Source organism: Acaromyces ingoldii, assembly GCF_003144295.1.
Source record: "Acaromyces ingoldii strain MCA 4198 unplaced genomic scaffold FA10scaffold_16, whole genome shotgun sequence".
NCBI classification, from domain to species: Eukaryota; Fungi; Basidiomycota; class Exobasidiomycetes; order Exobasidiales; family Cryptobasidiaceae; genus Acaromyces; species Acaromyces ingoldii.
In genome coordinates, this window is record NW_020290262.1 from 1 (window position 1) to 15,990 (window position 15,990).

Here is a 15,990-nt window from a genome sequence, read left to right on the forward strand (position 1 = left end):
ACCAGCACGACTGACGCCTGGGCGGGTCGTATCCCTGCTCCGGCTCGAGCGAGCCATGCTGCTGTTGCTGCTGCTGCTGCTGGATGCGTCGTAGCACAAAAGCCGGGTCGCCAGCGAGGTGCATTAGCGCCTGGAAGTGTTGCGAAGAGCTGTCCATGGTCGCAAGCGTGGATCGCCTCTCCGTTAGAGACTGTGCCTCTTTCTTCTTCGTGGGTGCCTTGTCCTTCTTGACAGTTTTCGGATATGTCCCTGGTTGCTGCTCTGGGCTCTCGTTTATAAGCGTATCGGCCTCGTCGAAGCCAAATCCGTGCGTTTCTCTAGCACCGTCACCGTGCCCTGCCGCTTCCATGAACGTGTCGCCGTCATTGTTGTTGTCTAGAGTGACGGGAGCATATTTGCTCGCATTCCGTGACACTTGCAGCTGTGTGATCACATTGCAGCCTTCCTGAGCGAAGTGCTTTTGGATACGTAAAGCCACAATTCTAACAGACAGCTTGCAATGTTCCACAGCTCTGGCTGGCAGATTCGAGGTAAGATAATGCCTCAGTCTGATTGCTCAAAAGCTCTGGTTAATTTCATCTATCCTTCCTTGATAGGGACTAATCAGCCTCTCTGATGATAGGCTTGCATCCTTGATAGAAAGAAAATCTGCAACGCCTTCTTCGACATATTTTGGACGTGTGAGGGGCCTCTTCTGCACCGCAAGATCAACGTGAACGGTACATGTGACTCTTCGTCAATGCTGCTCCTTCGTGCGAAAGCCACTGCTTCCTAGCAATATCTGTGATTTTGTTGTCAATTTTGGTCTTTCGGTTTGTGCAGGCACGTGCCAAAAAGCCTTCGGTTGAACTTGGGCAAGCTCTCATCCTTGGCAATTTTTGGATTATTGTCACATGTGGTCATACCAATAATTCTATCTGTGGTCTACGATCCATCCATAATTCTTACTAGTTCCGCAAATAAGAAATTTGATCTTTGCAGGTTACGACCGCAATGAGCTGAGTAAGCAACGCGATTTTCAAGAGTTGATTTTTCTCATGAACGACGCTAGCCTTCAGCTCGATTTAGCAAACTTTGTGTTCGTGTCCGGCAAAAGAGGAATTCGGTGAACGGGGTGACCCACTTGTCTTCTTTTTTACGACCGACCGGTGCTACTGTCCCCCTCCTTCCACTCATCCATCAACGATCTGCATCATCAAGTCCAATATTCGAGCATTCGAACACGGCTGAATGCTCAAGGCAAGAATGGCAGATAGTACGTCGATCTATTCTTACTCGGACACTCTTGTCAACAGCATTGTCGAATCCTCCTCGGGTACTGTGGGGGACGCAGAAGAAGATTATTTGTTCACTCTTGTACTTCTCGAAACGTCCAACCATCGGCTCGACACTGCCCAATTGCAGCGCGCGGGTCTGCCTTCGAGCTGGGTGCGATCTGACAAACCAGTCCATTTCCAATCTGGATTACAAGCGCCGAAGCTGAGGAAACGTTTGCACATCCGCGTGCCTCGAAGTACCCTTCTTCTCGACTCAACCAGGTCACAACCCCTTACCACAATCGAAGAGCTACGGGACGCCCGAAAGGAGAGTAACAAGACTGGAAAGCTGCGAACGATTTTCGATGTCGAGCTTTGTGAGCTGGTCGGCGCACGTGTGCGTAGCAGAATGCACGCCATTGTGCGTCTGCTTTTCGGCTCACGAGGGATCCGATCATCCAAAGTTTTCTACCCATCGCACCGCGTACGCTTCCCACAGAACGTCAGCATCTCTGGTGTGACAGTACAATGGGCCACATTGATCATCACCTCGCCTTCTCTGCCTGGCGATGTGGAGGAACAAGACAATGTTGCACAATCTCAGGCACTTCTCGGCGATTTAGCTAAGGCTGACGAGGAGCTCTTCGCAAAGCTCTTTGAACCATCTGAGGACGCGGAGGTGTTGCTCGACAAGGTCCTGTGTGCACTGGAAGCACGAGGTGGCTTTTGGACAGCTGCTGCACATCGGTCACGTCCTCATCCGCGCAACTTGCATCCTGACAAGCGGCCCGAATTTATGGTCCAGGGTGTTTTTCCAAAGGTTTGTTGAGAAAAGTCAAGGCGATAGCCCGTAAATGATCGACACGTATACGGAAGAAGAACTCCTAATCACCGATTCTCAACAGCCTTTCCTAGATCGATGTCTCCGATACAGGGGGGCAAGCCACTGTGTTTTGCCCAACGACATTGACTCGGAGGATCGCGCATCACTGATTACGGCAACCTCAGCACAGCAAAGCGCAATTCTGCAAGAAGCGAATCGGGACAACCTTCAAGGCTTCAGCATTGGCGTCACGCTCGAGCCAATCAATACAGGCTTACCATGGGAGTCGTCTGGAGTTGGCGTAATGGCGGGTGCAGCAGCAGCTGGTGGAATGTGATGATCTAGCGGTTGCAGGGAAGCAATTTTTCCGCGATTCTGCCTTCGTAAACGAGCTAATGTTCGATTGACATTCGTCTCTCACCCTTCATCACGAATGCCGCTGCTTCTCTCCCGGCATGTGGTCATAATCTGGCTTGCGCAAAAGAAGATATATCTCTTTGAATTTATGCAGGCTTGCAGTGCAGATTATCTCGCGTGCAGAAACCTCCCAATCTTGTTGTCGCGCGCTATTGCATTGCACGGGGACCTCAGCGTTCCGCAGGTGTCCGACCTCCCCGGAATTGCTCAGTGACTTGCTCATCTGTTCGAGAGGGATTTGCGCTTCGATCTGGTATCCGAAATTAGCCAACAAATGATTAATTTGCAGACGAAGACCTGAAGATCGCCAAGAAGAGTTTCATGCTCGCACCATGATGTTCGCCTACAGTGCTAGACGACCTTCCGCAGGCCTTCAAGCATGGCTACAACACTAGATCGAAATCGCTCTTCGACCCAAGACGAGGCCCTCTTTGAGAGCAAGAGCAGTAAGAAAAGGTTCCAGTGATCGGTTACGTCGCCTTTCCAGATTGTGACTAAATGCTGTATCGGAGAAGGAACAAAATGAGTTGTGGACATCGACTTCTAGACCTTGCAGATTAATCACGATATTTTGTGCGATTGATGCATCCGAAATGTCACCCTGAAAGGCGATCAGAATTGCGAAGGTTGGGCCCTCTGAGCATATCGCCAAGACCGAAAGAGGAGAAAAGCGTTGTCCATTCGTGTTAAAGTAGACTTCCTCCAGGCGTTCGATCATCTTCAGACAGGTAGCAGTCCCTCCTGCAGCTTGATTCTCGGCATAGAGAAGAGGCTGGGAGTCGCACTTGGCTTCGAGGATGATACAGGGAAAAGCAAGTTCTTGAATGCCAGGCGAGGGCCAAGGAGGAATCGCGTGGCGAAGCGAAAGTGCATTCAGATAGCTTCTCGACAGTACTGTGGCCTCTGAATGCCGCTCCCGCAGATATTGCTGGAAAGATTGCTGCGTTCGAAGCTCGAAGCCCATGTCACGCTTTGGCGCCGCCAAAGATTCGGCCTCGGCGGACAGCAGACCCACTGGCTGAGTCCAGGTGACGTCTTCCCTGCACATGAGTGTTCAGGGAGGAAGAAAGTGGTGATCAGGACTGCATGCGACGACACGAGACATGCGTGCTTGACGACAATCTTTCAGGCGCTGTAGCTGAACTCACGTGTATTGCAAAGCGCTATTCGTCCGCAGGTCGCTGACCAGCTCGCGAATCATTTCCATCCACCTGAACTCAACCTGGCCAATCAAATTCTGCGGGCGTTCTAGCATTTCCTTCGCTTTATGAAGAGCAATGATTGCATCCCTTGCGGGCGTAGTGGCCTCATGGACGAAAGCCCTCTCAGGTATCCTGTCCATCTCCTCCGATCCAACAAGAGCTGCAGCCTTCGTTGACAAGATGAAGCAGGGATACCGTCAACCGCCGATATAAAATGAGGACTCACGTCGGATCTTGAGATGATGCCTTCAAATATTTCCAATGTCAGAAATGCCTCCATTTCTCGCACATGACGGGGCCACTGATTTCGCCTGACGCGATTGATGTATATCCCTGCATCTTCCAGATTCTGCGTGCGGTACGTACGACTGGCAGCTTTGCCTACCGTACTCCCCAAGTCAATGATTGTGGCATCAGTCTTCCATCTGCGAGCGGAAAATGGTATCAAATCACAGGACCATGCTGATGATCTCCTTGTCCGCGTCTTCTTCGCTTATCCAGAATGCTTCATCTGCAAACTAGTTTCATGCTTTAAAGGACGGCGAATGTAGCCTACATCTAAAGCACTCTATCGCATTTGTTTGCAGCTATTTCTGTTGGACAAATGGGAAAATGACACGTCCATTGACTTGGGCGAGTACGATTTCAACTTTTGATCTCGTCTCTCTCCATGCCATCGATAAGAAGCCAGATTTCTGAACGAGGCTCGAGATCTGGTAATTGGGCTTCTGCAGAATTTAGGATTGGTCCGGCTTGAGATCTGCAGCGGGAGAGATAGTCGTGTACGACGGAGAGAAAAAAAAACCCTTGGTTTGTCCTTCAACTCTGACCTCTTCGAGCGCAAGCCGCTCTTACTATGCAATCGGGTCTTGCGGACAAGGAAGATCGGAGCTACTGATACGACGTACGTCGAATTATGCAGACAGAATGGCAAATGATCCTGAGCGTTCTGCTCCTCCGTCCATTTCTTTCCCGCGGCGAGGTGACTTGTTGCTTCTCTCCCACTTTCCTTCCGGCTGCCAGGCGACGGAGTAATGCAAGGAAGCAGGTGTCGTCCTTCTGCGTCGTCGAAGGGAAAGAAATAAAAAGTAGCAATCTTCCTTGGCTTGAATGAAAGGCCATTGGTGAGCAGCTAAGACAATGCTCGATCGGCCTGCAACTAGCACGAGCTTCTCTAGTTCGACAGCTAGAATCATTGTGTGAACCCATCTCATGCATGAATTGAAAGAGGGAACAGGCGGCTGCTAGCGACAAGAAGCCGTCCAACTTTTCCAACGGGAAATCCTTGACATCCTCGACACCAAATCCTCCTGAGCATCAAATCTGCGCACACTTACAAAGCAAGAAGCGGCTTTTGCGCGCCAAAAGAGTACCGAATTGCTGGTGCATTCGACTGACGAGGTTGCTGCTGACACCGTTTCGATCTATACTGAGAATAAAACGCTCTCTGGCCTGACTATTCAAAATTATTACATTTCCGTACCCTTCGAGGACACGAAGCATTGTTCTAGACACACGGTTACTTCGCGAACGATGCTGCTGAGTGAACGCGTTCGCACCAGCTTAGCGCGGCACGAAGGCGACTACACAAGATACGGCAGATCACGTGCGTGCATCCACAGACATCTACTTTCAGACCTGTACCTTCTCTCATTCTGCAATTTCCAGTCATCATGAATACAGCGAATGTTCAGCTGACTTCCGAAATACGAGGGCATTCTTTGCCCACTGCAATGATACGACTTACGAAGTCCCTGGACGAAAAGCTTTGCTGACGCTCTGGCGCTTTCTTGAAGAGCTCTCAGCTAAAAAGCAAGAGTCATCGCTCGCTGACGCGGCCGTTTGACTCTCGATCACAGCAACTACACGCCAGTGATTGAAGCGAGCGGTCTCATTAATCACGAAAACGTGACCAATAAGTTAGGGTTAGGGTTACGCGGACTTATAAGGGGACGGACGCGTCGCGTTCTATGGATGTCCCACGTCCACATCGATTATTTTTGCGAGCAACGATGGCGACAACCCGATATATCGGTAGAGAAAGGGACCACCACCGCGAAGCGATCCTTCGACAAAAGCAAACAGTCCGCGACGAGGAGGAGGATGCTTATTCGCGGGCGCGACTTGCTGTATCATCGGCGCCTTCGTGCCAATCACTGCCAGATTTTACAGTAGTGATTGAAGTGAGCAATTTCAGTCAACACGAGATTCAATTGGCCTCAGCTAACGTGGATTCGAATCGATTGATGTAGTTCTGCAACAGGAGTAGATGGCTTCACAGAGCAATCTGGATCCAAACTGAGCTCTTCCTTTCGTTTCCAAAAGCTAGCACACGTTCTACAATAGAAGAGCCACCAACAAAAGCCTCGAGCGAAGGTTTTATCGAAGCGATAATGCTCCACCCCCAGTCAGCAAGCGATACAGCCGGGAGATTCCGTGTCTTACTCCATCTCGGCGAGACGAAGACCATCTGGGACCGCCAGATCAGAGGATCGTTCCCAGATTTGAAAGAGCTCAAGCAGATTATAAGGAGTCTAATAGCGGACTATCAGAGGTGCTAAGCTTCCTCAGACTTTCTTCAGCGGCACAGTCGCTCTCACCTTCAACCTACCGCCTCTTTCTTCGCACAAATGATCGACCAAATTAAAGATCCCCGATCTCACTAGCAATTCGTTTGAGTCTCAAGGCAATGACGAACCTATGACCATTTCTCTGCACCCGTGTGATAGGGGTCCAATTGCCTCTGCAGCAGGTCATTGTCAGCGATATCAGCCAATGTATAAATTGTCTGGCCAGCCGGATTACTTTATGGTCCCAGCACTGACTGTCGAGCAAATTGAAGCCGACAGTAATTATGGTGAGGCGTCTGTCACGACAAAATACCTCACGGCCTTCTTCCATCTACACATAGTCAAATGCTGCAGAGCTGCGTTTGCTAGATCTTAATCTCGCGGAATGCGCGCACTCCGCGAAAGTAAGGAGAGCCCGTGAACTCCCTCCAGATTGGATTATTTGGATGCTTTCCTGTCCTTGTTTTCGAAGAGTGGTAGAACAATTCATCGATGACTAGACTGCCACTGATCCTTAGGAGCGCTCACGAGCACTGCTCTCAGCACCACCCATCACAAAGAAGGTGAATGTATCGTGAGTCGGACATGTGTCTTTTCTCTCGTAAGACAGTGTGCGCAACAGTGCGGCGACTAGATTAGTAATTTAGAATGAATGTTTAATAGATCGCGAAGTGCTAGGGGCGTGTCCTGAAGTGTTGACTACATGAGTCATCAAACATTCTCGAGTAATTACAGAAGATTGCCGGCCGAAGGCTGCATAAGCACAGTCATCCTGGCGGCTCAACAATCGCAAACACTTGCTGCGCAAATTCGAGTAATATTAACCGACAAAGTTCGCTTCAAGTGGCATTCGCAGCTTTCCCAACGACTAAAGACATCGCCAAGAAACCTTCATTCAGACACGCGACGGTGAAGTTGGCTAAAAGGAGAGATTGTGGCGATGAATGAAGATGCGTCGATCTCTGCGCAGCGTCTGTGCTTCATAGCTTTATATATTAATTGCACCTCTCTAAATGGCTGGAAACGGGTCGCTGCAGAGCGTCATACCCTAATTATACACACGAACACACAGAGAATTACCAGGCTTTGTGAACAAGAAACCGGGGGACGATTAAACATTGAACTGCTGTCAGAGCAGTAAGAGCAATAGGCATACAGACATGATTATTTGGATTCATCGTACCCGTTTGTTGCTTACACTAATGCTTAACCGCCCACATTAGATTCGCGTGTGCATTGATCGACTTTGGATTACTGACCAGTTTCAGAGACAATTTACAGTTAATGGCGGTGATCTTTCAATGTCGAACGAAAAGATATTTTGCGACGAACATCTCAGTCGGTGTCCGGGTCCCGTCCAGTGTTAGATACATGCACCTTTCAAGTGATAGGTACATCTTTTAATTCCACGATGGCTATTTGTGCGGCCCCTGCGAAAAACTGTATTATCCACGTATTGTCATGTAGATGGACTAAAAGGGGGCTTACGAAAACCCTAGCTCAGCGCTTTGATGTCAACATTCGTGGCATGCAGTGATAAGCTGCAGACTGAAAAGAAGGAAAAGGTATCCAGCCTCCTAGATCATACTACGAACGCGAGCGTTTCTTCGTCTTCCCTCTGGCACATATGATGATCATCTACGTGTCAACAATATCAATCAACCGTTCTTGCGAGCGTATTGACCACCTGGTGTCCTTCATTGTCCATCATTATTTCATTTTGGCGTCTCAGGAGACTGCTTTGATATGCCATACTACACCTTTATTATTTTCTCGAACAGCACTGTGAACGTGGAAAATAATCATCTTTCGTTTTTAACGCTGAAAATTGCTGGCCAGACTGTTAAAATTAATACGGAGCTCTGTGCAAAAAATATCTTTTAAAAAAAAAATCAAGGTTGCATGGATGAGCACTACTTACACGTGATAGCACATTAATCTCTAAAGATTGTTGGAGAGGTTACCGATACGATAAAGTCTATGATCGCCAAGTCAAGAAGATTATCTCAAAACGGCTTTCAGTTGCTCCATGGACCATCACTGTCTCGACATGTCTGGATACAGGGTCCGCTCTCTGTCTGAAAGATGAACGAACCTCTCAGATGCCGTCAGTCCGTCAGCCTACAGTTCCTGAGAAATCTTGGACAACAATTGGTGACATACTGACGAGCATGTAACGTAACAATCAACAAAGCTTTCTATAACAATCAATACGGGTGATGAAACACCCGAGATTACGACAAAATCTGAATGGGCATGAGAGGTGCAAAACTACCTCAAAGGGAACGGGAAACAAACGCGTAATTGGGACTTGTTACAAACGGACACCCTCCCGCACCTGGCGCTTCTTACACATGTTACCTGTCACCCGATCCGTTCTCAGCTTTCCCTGTAAGAAGGCTTAATGCGAAGTCTGTGAGAGTAAGCTTTGCGAAGGTGGCCATATCAAGAACACAAATCTTTTTTCACAAAAACGAACGCATCTTCATTAATTTTTCGAAGTAAGCACCGAGTATCTGCAATCCTCCCGCGCTCTTCCATCCATTTGATGATGTTCCTCTATTACTATGGCCATAACTGTGCACAGATGCAATGTATATTCTCGCCACGAAGAATATAGCCTTATTTGCACGTTCGTCCTGTGAACCTCGTTGACAACGACTTCCCTGTTCAAGCGAGCTATGCGCTGACCTCTTGGACTGCGCTCCTTCATCGCTTGTGCATGCAGTTGAAGTGATGGGACAAGAATTTGGATGTCTTCAAATCCAAGAGCTTGCGCTTGTTCGTAAGTATGCAGCAGGACTGCTCGAACGCGACCGGCACTGTTCTGGCGAAGCCATTTCTTTTGGAATTTCCATAACAGCTTGTTACCTTTCTCCCACCGTGAATCGTCCTCCAGCGCACGTTCGTGATGATGTAATGCTCTCGTGACCATCGGGTCTTCCAGGTCTAGGATGCTATCAATATCGAGTACTGGGAATCTTCTCGCAGCCGTGCTTTTGCCCCCTGCGGAGGGTATGACGAGGGCAATGCATGTCAAGAAGTTGCACATCGTATCGCTTGTTGCCTGCCTTTCTTTGCCTGCTTCCTCATTACCGACCTTCATTTGTACACGGCCTTTATGCTTCGTTTTCGCTCAGGCTCGTTGCCAGATTGCCACCGTCTTGTGCGAGATTCAAGGGAGAGCAGATAACACAGCAGCAGGCCCATTTGTTTCGCCTTGAATTGCCACTGTATTCGTAGATCAGACGCAAAGTCGGGTATTGGATCATCAAAGCTTAGGTTGCATCTTGAAATCGTAAGTATGTAGAAGGTGCTCGACACTTTGGCTACGCGCATGATTCGGTATTACGAGGCTTTCTGGCGCCCTTCGATCTCTTCCATCGAGGAAGCAAGCGATCGCCTTTTCAGATTAGAGCATACTGTGGAGCAAAAGTTTACTTCTAATACAGGGATCTGGTTGATCCTCGGATGTTTTATATTTATGATGTTTTTTGTTTTGGGATTATCAAAAATTATTCTGATGGTTCCACAAATCTTATTTTTTCGGTGTGAACGCAGCGTGTTTCCATCAATTTCCACGAGGAGCATGCTCCGCAATGTCGATAGAGGAAAACCCACACACCGTACTCTCTGGAATCGTGCAAAGAACAAAGAGAGGCGATGCATGAGATCAATCCATACGGTGCACACGGCTTTTCAAGTTTTGCTACAGGAAACCTTCCCTTTCAGAATTGTTTGTGTACATATAGTCTGCATGCAATTCAGAAGAATAGGAGAGAAAAGTTGAAGAAGCATCACGACGCTAAACGTTAGCTCGCACGGCCGGCCATTCGCCTTCACTTCCCTTTTGGGTGTGGTTCTGAGACACCAAGTCTGCGTCACTCCTCGAGAGGCCAGAAGCGATGATTGATGCTTCACAACGGTACGCTAATATTACATTGCACGGCCAACTCGCCTTCTTGATGCGCTAAACTGAGCGACACCCGTTCGATGAGCGATGCAACCTCCGCGACGACCTCATGGTCAGGATTGATATTGTGGGTCCCCTTCAGCGCAGTCATGGGTCCAAGGGTCAGAGTCAGAAGAGAGGAAGCGCACTTCCTCACGCTTCCAAATCTTTCGACGCTTTCGAAGACTCCCGCCCTCAGAGCTGGCACCGGCAACCGGCATTGGTATCTTCGCACTTGCACACCACGTCCCCCGCTCCCGCAGATCGACGTACTTGGGCGCACCGCAAAGCTCCACTTGCACACCACGTCCCCCGCTCCCGCAGATCGACGTACTTGGGCGCACCGCAAAGCTCAGCAGAAGGAGCCTTAAAACAAAATCAAGGCCCAAATGGACAGCTGGGACGACTTTGTGGCTGTTGTTGATGGTCCTGACTCGCTTCAAGCCTGCCTCCGAGACCTCAAGACAGCAGCTTTTGTCTCATTAGCGCTGAAAGGAAGGATGCTCAGTCGCCACGGAGCAATCTCCGTGCTATCGATCCGAGCGGGTGGCAATATGTACCTCGTCGATGTGCATCTTCTGCAAGTCGCTGCTTTCACCACATCGGCAGGAGGAGTCTCTTTAAAGGGTATCCTAGAAAGTACCAGCGTGAAGAAGGCTGTGTACGACGTGCGGAATGCCGCAAATGCACTTTTCTTTCTCTTCGACGTTCGGCTGCGGAACGTGGTCGAGGTTCAGGTTTACCATCTTGTCTCTCGGTCCCCGAATCAGAGGAAATTCTGGTGGAGTCTTGACAAGGCGATCGCACATAGCGGTGTGCTGGACAGTCACACGCTCGCGGACTTCAAGGATGCGCGAACGACTTTTGCACAAGAGTATGTGACAGCGCGCGGCGGCGACGAATATCTGCTGGAGCAGAGGCCCTTCTCAAATTCGTTGATCGCCTACTGCGCCCTCGACGTATTCTTTCTGGGTCAGCTTTACGATGTCTGTCGGGCTCTCGTCACCTCTGAATGGATCGATCGCGTACAGCAACTCACAGCTGTACGACTAGCTGAGAGCATGCAATGGTCATACACACCTTGGAGCGAGGACAAGAAGTTCGCTCCAGTGCAATGGCAGCTCGATGATCGATCTTGCCCTCGGCTGGTGGCCGGCCGCAAGACCTCCACGATGTCCCCATCGCGCGCTGGCAACCGACAGCGACCGGCAGAACGAGCCAGTGCACAGTCATAGCTGCTAATCAAGCTTCCTATCTTGCGCAGAGGATTTCCTCTCTGAAATTAATCGACATCACTTGGGTCCCGTTTTGTATTGGCCGATGTCTTCGTGTGTCAGAGGAGTCATGGTATCGTACGGGTCACAAAGCCTCGAGCTAGAGCACTGTCGTCTTATAGATATAGAACTCGGCATCTAACCGCACAACGTATAGTGTTCAGGATCAGCATCAAATCTAATTCGCGCCGTGTCTGGCTCGACAAGCTCTCGAAACTGCCAAAATCTGCAATACCGCATCATGTTGCACCGCTGGTGGTCAGTATATTCCGTTTTTGACACCAGAAGAATGGCAACGGCGTGAAACAAACCTCTTGATATTCAACGCAGTCCTTGCTGAGCTCTATCAATTGTTGGATGCGGTCGATGTGGTTGGGTCGGAATCGGTCGTGCCTCCATCGAATGAACAACCATTGGGCATGGCATGGTAAGAAGACGAACTCGCCGATGTCACATGACTTTGAGCTAGTCCACCAATGCACTTATGTCGTCAGCTGCAACGTCTGGCAAAGGGGCCTGTGAGTGTCGCAAGCAATCTTGACGAGGAAACTCACGCCGGGAGCTCGACGACTTCACTCGATATCCTGCCACAGTCGATAAACTCATCTCTTCCCTTCCAGCCCATGAGACGTGAAAAGCCTGCTTCGTCACTTCGCTGCACTAGCAGGTCCACGCTAAGGCTTTGGGCGGGTTTCCATCGCATTCTGGATGCCAACGTTCTAGGTAAGCATCAAGATGCTCGATGGCAAAACTACTTCGACCCACATATGCGTCCCCGACTCGAGGTAGTACGGCGCGTCGATTTGATAGAGTACGATCCCCTCCCATTCTTTTGAGAAAGTATCGGCGAAGTTGTCGAGGCATTCAAGAGGAAACGTCGGCTTCAAAAGCAACACTGAGCTGGATGTGCTTTAAGTTAGGACTTCCAGGGTTCTCGGAAATCTGCAACAGCCGAATCACGCACTTTGCTCTCCAGTGATCGCACGTCGACAAAGCTTCAAATCGTTCACAAAGGAGCTGAAGGCCCAAATTAGAGGTTTGATACGGGCATGCACGAAGCAGCTCTCACCTTGCGTCGCTCAAGAAAAGGAAGAGGAGTCGTCGCCCTAGCGTTGATCATCAAACAGTCAAATACGTGGATGGCCCTGCGCACCTCTGGGGCAAAGGCAGCTTCCAGTTCCGTTCCAGTCTCGGTCTTTGACGTCCAACAGAGTTCCCCGTCGAGAATATCAATGACATTCCACGGGGCTCTGCTGAATGGATTTCTCTCGTTGCCATTTGTTCCGTCAGATGACTTGCTTTGTGAAGAGCTCCGATTTTCTGCGGTGAGCTCGAACAAGTCATTCTTCCTGTCGTTCTAGAGTAGCTCGGCTGAGTCTGTCATCGCGCACATTTTTGATCAATCAGCTGTCAAGGCGGCTCACCAAAAGCCAACGAGTCACGAGATGATCCCCTTCCCCACGCGACAGACGCAGAAGGAGCACTCGCAGCCCATCTTTCTTCTCCGTCACCTCGTAGCTGTCGACAATGTGAGGTGACCGAGAGCTTAGGATCATCATGCTAACAAGCCAATCTGACCCCAACTGACGACAACTCACAGCGCAGGTTTCAAGCGTGCGAGGCTGTCGCGAGTGAGATCGGCAGGGTGATTACCTGCCGAGATTGTCCGATATCAGTGAACGCCGAGTGCTTGAGAAATGACCACCTTTCGCGAGAAACGGTATGCACACCTATAAAGCTATGCAGCATGCAGAATCAGCCAGCGGTCAGAGATTCTCTTCTTGCGCGCGTCGAGCCCTCACCGATCAAACTTGATCCGCCGAAGTCGTTGCAGCTGCGTCTTCGCCGACATGACGAGCTCAGGCTGTGCAGCGATGAGAGACGCCATTCCGACGATTTCGATCCTGATCTTTCCGACAGACCTGAGACCTGAAATGGTGGAAGAGGGACGTCGCTTTAGTTTCCTCGAAAAGGCCGGGTGGAATGTTGCGTCGAGGGAAGCGACGTGGCTAGCCAGCCCACTTACGTAGAACACGAACACCTGTCATCAGCCGTGGAGCAAAGCAGCAAGAGGAAAGCAACCACGTGATAAATGAAACATAATTGCACGTGCGTCATAAGCCATTCAGAGGTGCGAGCGTCAACAACCGGACTGAGCAAACGCTCCGTGCTTTGGCTTTGGGCACCTTCTTGTTTGCAAAGTCAACGCGAATCCTGGTCTGGGTGAAAAAAAAAAAAAAAAAAAAAAAAAAAAACGGGTCTTGCAGCAAATCTTTGCTAATTTGACGACGCATCTGACCAGGTCATTTCTTCTGCATCATCGGACCTGCTCGGGTCTACAAAGGGGTGGTTGCCCTGACGTGCTTTGCAGGCTCTCCACTGCTCTCTTGCCCTAAAGGGCATGTGTGATGGTTCGTAGCCCCAGAGGATAGGTTGCTGTCGTTTGACGTATCGGGTGGCTTTCTCGTCTGCGTAAAGGCTGAACAACATCAGAACCTGATAGAGCGCAGCCGTGTCATCGACCGCTCCAAAGTCGAAGCGTTTTGGCGTGCCTCTTTCTTCCTCATCTTCTTCGTAGCGCGAGACCTCAATGCTGTCAAGTGTTGCAGTCAACTGACTGATCGCCTCTAGCATCTTACCCTCACTCCTCGATCTATGCGATCGAAGGAGTGTGCTTGCTGATAAAGATGTTAACAAGATGTGGGCGAGCACCGTAAGAATTCTTACAGGTCCAAGGCGGGAACGGTTCGACAGATCGTCCTGCACTAGCAACAGAGGTACAGCGCAAATGGTCGCCAAATGAAGCCACGAGATAGGGGTTTGCTGTGCGACGAAGGCGTCCTGGGCGTGCATGATGGTTCGTCGAGGAGAGCGCCTTATCTGCAAATTACGGTCCTGTAGGATGCATTCTGCATGAAGTCACGTGGTGTGGCACGGTTTTTCATCACTTACTCCTGTAAACAGCGAAGGCCACCTTCACGCTCACCACGTACGGCGCCAGGAGCCACAACCTCTCCGGCACGTCGCCGTCCGCCTGTCTCCGTCGACTTGTGGAACAGATGAACATGTCCTTATGTTCTGCTCTGAACTGAGCCCCGCACTTTCGTCTCGCTTCGCGCTCATCCTTACGCTGGTTGATGCTGCGCTTTGCGTCTTATTGGTCTGCTGCGCTTTGGCCATATGCCGACGACAGCAGCAAGTCGAGGCAAGGCGAATTGAGGCTTTTCGCCGACTCGTTCAACGTCTAGAAAAAGCTGACTGGGACACACATCTACCATTATGGTGGAGTGATGCCTCCGAGTGGGAAGACTTTAATCCATTGCTCGACGACGACATCGATTGGAATCGGCATTCTGCGGTTGCAAAATTGTACGCTGCGAGCGCCTTCAATCATGCAATAGCACTGAAGAGGCTTGGTGCGTGGAGATCAAGCTCGACTCATCGCATGGATGGGGATGGGAAAATGGAAAGGAAGGAGGAAGCGAAGGATACGACGTCTTAATAAACAGTCTGACGGAGGGTCGAGGCGACCTGTCGTTGTAGCTCATTGGCACCTACATCACCTAGCGATCGGAGGAGAGCCTGTTGCAGTACATACAATTTGTGAAACCGCACCCTGAATTCTGACGTTTATCCCCAAGACAAGGATGGTGTACGCCCCTGGATATCGTCTGAGAGGCGGCGCCTTCTCGCTTCACATCGGTATGAAAAGCGGGTAGCATATTCAACTCTCTTGCAATTCGAAGAGCAACGCAAAATTTCTGCAGTGCATTTTACCGTCGAGACGGCTTGAATGGCTCCGCGAGCGCTATGACAGAGGCTTCGGACACTCATTTCTTCGCGACGCTTTGTGACTTTTTACAACTTTCCCGCGACTTTCCCGCGGAGGTGGGCAACATCAGGTCGCATCGGGCGGTTCTTTTCCTGGAAGCTCGAAAGCATGTATACCAGTAGCGCTGTCTGAATAGTTTGCGAGACAAACAGCCTTCTTGAAGACGACAGCACGGTAGCAAGCTTTCGCCAAGAGGAAGGGAAGACTTTAGCGTCACTGCAAGACTACCGCTGCAGGCACGTCGCGCTCACAAGAAAGTATGCGTTCATCAACTGTTAACACCCGCTTCCCGATCTCGACAAAACTGCGCTGATTCTTCGCGCGAGAGGGCACCGACGTTCTTGCTCCTGCTGCAAGGGTTTGGTTTGCAACATCAACGAGCTCTTCGAAAGTAAATGTCTCTACCAATTGAAGACCGCTACTCCTCGCAAGGCTGGCAATAGCACAATTTCATTGAGCTGTTTCAGCTTATCCCCGTCCGGCGCAAATGCGATGAGATGCCCCGGACCTACCGCACCTTCCAAACATACCTAATCAGGACGTCTTTCCGTACTGCGACTTCGGGCAGGTCGACGAAGGATCCATGAAGTGTGAAGAGATATCGACGATCACCGTTTCCTGCACCAAACTCCCCGCCGGGCTGCTTAAACTCAAAGAGGTCCCG

At 50.1% G+C, this 15,990-nt stretch overlaps 11 protein-coding genes across 11 annotated transcripts; 5 read left to right on the top strand and 6 right to left on the bottom strand.

Moving 5' to 3' along the window:
- Positions 1 to 15: 15 nt before the first annotated feature.
- Positions 16 to 1,452, bottom strand: FA10DRAFT_263362 (hypothetical protein; the record flags this gene model as incomplete). Its single annotated transcript, XM_025520199.1, has 2 exons — positions 16 to 457; positions 1,276 to 1,452. Coding segments are annotated over 2 exons (619 nt in total), but the record flags the coding sequence as incomplete, so codon positions are not given.
- A 107-nt stretch (positions 1,453 to 1,559) lies between these two features.
- On the top strand, positions 1,560 to 2,461 carry FA10DRAFT_57860 (hypothetical protein). Its single transcript, XM_025525584.1, has 2 exons — positions 1,560 to 2,076; positions 2,162 to 2,461. Exons 1-2 carry the CDS (start codon positions 1,666 to 1,668, stop codon positions 2,414 to 2,416), a joined length of 666 nt encoding a protein of 221 aa, XP_025373638.1. The 5' UTR covers positions 1,560 to 1,665; the 3' UTR covers positions 2,417 to 2,461.
- A 123-nt stretch (positions 2,462 to 2,584) lies between these two features.
- On the bottom strand, positions 2,585 to 3,983 carry FA10DRAFT_270228 (hypothetical protein). The gene is made up of 3 exons (XM_025523047.1): positions 3,645 to 3,983; positions 3,062 to 3,536; positions 2,585 to 2,997 (listed from the first exon to the last, which is right to left on the bottom strand). Exons 1-3 carry the CDS (start codon positions 3,695 to 3,697, stop codon positions 2,848 to 2,850), a joined length of 678 nt encoding a protein of 225 aa, XP_025373639.1. The 5' UTR covers positions 3,698 to 3,983; the 3' UTR covers positions 2,585 to 2,847.
- Positions 3,984 to 5,370: 1,387 nt separating this feature from the next.
- Positions 5,371 to 6,501, top strand: FA10DRAFT_270230 (hypothetical protein). The gene is made up of 2 exons (XM_025523048.1): positions 5,371 to 5,881; positions 5,951 to 6,501. Exons 1-2 carry the CDS (start codon positions 5,711 to 5,713, stop codon positions 6,257 to 6,259), a joined length of 480 nt encoding a protein of 159 aa, XP_025373640.1. The 5' UTR covers positions 5,371 to 5,710; the 3' UTR covers positions 6,260 to 6,501.
- Positions 6,502 to 8,595: 2,094 nt separating this feature from the next.
- On the bottom strand, positions 8,596 to 9,706 carry FA10DRAFT_57976 (hypothetical protein). Its single transcript, XM_025525585.1, has one exon. The coding sequence runs from the start codon at positions 9,372 to 9,374 to the stop codon at positions 8,757 to 8,759; it is 618 nt and encodes a 205-aa protein (XP_025373641.1). The 5' UTR covers positions 9,375 to 9,706; the 3' UTR covers positions 8,596 to 8,756.
- A 516-nt stretch (positions 9,707 to 10,222) lies between these two features.
- FA10DRAFT_270232 (hypothetical protein) lies at positions 10,223 to 11,521 on the top strand. The gene is made up of 2 exons (XM_025523049.1): positions 10,223 to 10,463; positions 10,525 to 11,521. The coding sequence occupies exon 2, from the start codon at positions 10,610 to 10,612 to the stop codon at positions 11,453 to 11,455; it is 846 nt and encodes a 281-aa protein (XP_025373642.1). The 5' UTR covers positions 10,223 to 10,463; positions 10,525 to 10,609; the 3' UTR covers positions 11,456 to 11,521.
- Positions 11,288 to 12,283, bottom strand: FA10DRAFT_270234 (hypothetical protein). The gene is made up of 4 exons (XM_025523050.1): positions 12,260 to 12,283; positions 12,049 to 12,198; positions 11,806 to 11,959; positions 11,288 to 11,720 (listed from the first exon to the last, which is right to left on the bottom strand). The coding sequence occupies exons 2-4, from the start codon at positions 12,195 to 12,197 to the stop codon at positions 11,673 to 11,675; spliced, it is 351 nt and encodes a 116-aa protein (XP_025373643.1). The 5' UTR covers position 12,198; positions 12,260 to 12,283; the 3' UTR covers positions 11,288 to 11,672.
- Positions 12,284 to 12,933: 650 nt separating this feature from the next.
- On the top strand, positions 12,934 to 13,392 carry FA10DRAFT_246385 (hypothetical protein; the record flags this gene model as incomplete). Its single annotated transcript, XM_025519408.1, has 2 exons — positions 12,934 to 13,023; positions 13,095 to 13,392. Coding segments are annotated over exons 1-2 (381 nt in total), but the record flags the coding sequence as incomplete, so codon positions are not given.
- Positions 13,393 to 13,581: 189 nt separating this feature from the next.
- Positions 13,582 to 14,408, bottom strand: FA10DRAFT_270237 (hypothetical protein). Its single transcript, XM_025523051.1, has 2 exons — positions 13,751 to 14,408; positions 13,582 to 13,728 (listed from the first exon to the last, which is right to left on the bottom strand). Exon 1 carries the CDS (start codon positions 14,345 to 14,347, stop codon positions 13,772 to 13,774), a length of 576 nt encoding a protein of 191 aa, XP_025373645.1. The 5' UTR covers positions 14,348 to 14,408; the 3' UTR covers positions 13,582 to 13,728; positions 13,751 to 13,771.
- A 50-nt stretch (positions 14,409 to 14,458) lies between these two features.
- Positions 14,459 to 15,426, top strand: FA10DRAFT_270238 (hypothetical protein). The gene is given in 2 exon segments (XM_025523052.1): positions 14,459 to 15,357; positions 15,369 to 15,426. The coding sequence occupies 1 exon segment, from the start codon at positions 14,568 to 14,570 to the stop codon at positions 14,994 to 14,996; it is 429 nt and encodes a 142-aa protein (XP_025373646.1). The 5' UTR covers positions 14,459 to 14,567; the 3' UTR covers positions 14,997 to 15,357; positions 15,369 to 15,426.
- A 228-nt stretch (positions 15,427 to 15,654) lies between these two features.
- On the bottom strand, positions 15,655 to 15,990 carry FA10DRAFT_270239 (hypothetical protein; the record flags this gene model as incomplete). The annotated part of the gene is made up of 3 exons (XM_025523053.1): positions 15,655 to 15,717; positions 15,772 to 15,774; positions 15,797 to 15,990. A coding segment is annotated over one exon (156 nt), but the record flags the coding sequence as incomplete, so codon positions are not given.

Bases quoted from the DNA above. Each gene is read 5' to 3' on its own strand.
- FA10DRAFT_57860 (XM_025525584.1), top strand. From the start codon at position 1,666: ATGCACGCCATTGTGCGTCTGCTTTTCGGCTCACGAGGGATCCGATCA. The intron at 2,077-2,161 runs GTTTGTTGAGAA...GATTCTCAACAG, and splicing joins TCCAGGGTGTTTTTCCAAAG to CCTTTCCTAGATCGATGTCT.
- FA10DRAFT_270228 (XM_025523047.1), bottom strand. From the start codon at position 3,697: ATGATTCGCGAGCTGGTCAGCGACCTGCGGACGAATAGCGCTTTGCAA. The intron at 3,537-3,644 runs GTGAGTTCAGCT...ACTCATGTGCAG, and splicing joins AATAGCGCTTTGCAATACAC to GGAAGACGTCACCTGGACTC. The intron at 2,998-3,061 runs GTGATTAATCTG...TCTCCGATACAG, and splicing joins CATCAATCGCACAAAATATC to CATTTAGTCACAATCTGGAA.
- FA10DRAFT_270230 (XM_025523048.1), top strand. From the start codon at position 5,711: ATGGCGACAACCCGATATATCGGTAGAGAAAGGGACCACCACCGCGAA. The intron at 5,882-5,950 runs GTGAGCAATTTC...CGATTGATGTAG, and splicing joins ATTTTACAGTAGTGATTGAA to TTCTGCAACAGGAGTAGATG.
- FA10DRAFT_57976 (XM_025525585.1), bottom strand. From the start codon at position 9,374: ATGAAGGTCGGTAATGAGGAAGCAGGCAAAGAAAGGCAGGCAACAAGC.
- FA10DRAFT_270232 (XM_025523049.1), top strand. From the start codon at position 10,610: ATGGACAGCTGGGACGACTTTGTGGCTGTTGTTGATGGTCCTGACTCG.
- FA10DRAFT_270234 (XM_025523050.1), bottom strand. From the start codon at position 12,197: ATGCGATGGAAACCCGCCCAAAGCCTTAGCGTGGACCTGCTAGTGCAG. The intron at 11,960-12,048 runs GTGAGTTTCCTC...TTGGTGGACTAG, and splicing joins GAAGTCGTCGAGCTCCCGGC to CTCAAAGTCATGTGACATCG. The intron at 11,721-11,805 runs GTTTGTTTCACG...GCGGTATTGCAG, and splicing joins ACTGCGTTGAATATCAAGAG to ATTTTGGCAGTTTCGAGAGC.
- FA10DRAFT_270237 (XM_025523051.1), bottom strand. From the start codon at position 14,347: ATGCACGCCCAGGACGCCTTCGTCGCACAGCAAACCCCTATCTCGTGG.
- FA10DRAFT_270238 (XM_025523052.1), top strand. From the start codon at position 14,568: ATGTTCTGCTCTGAACTGAGCCCCGCACTTTCGTCTCGCTTCGCGCTC.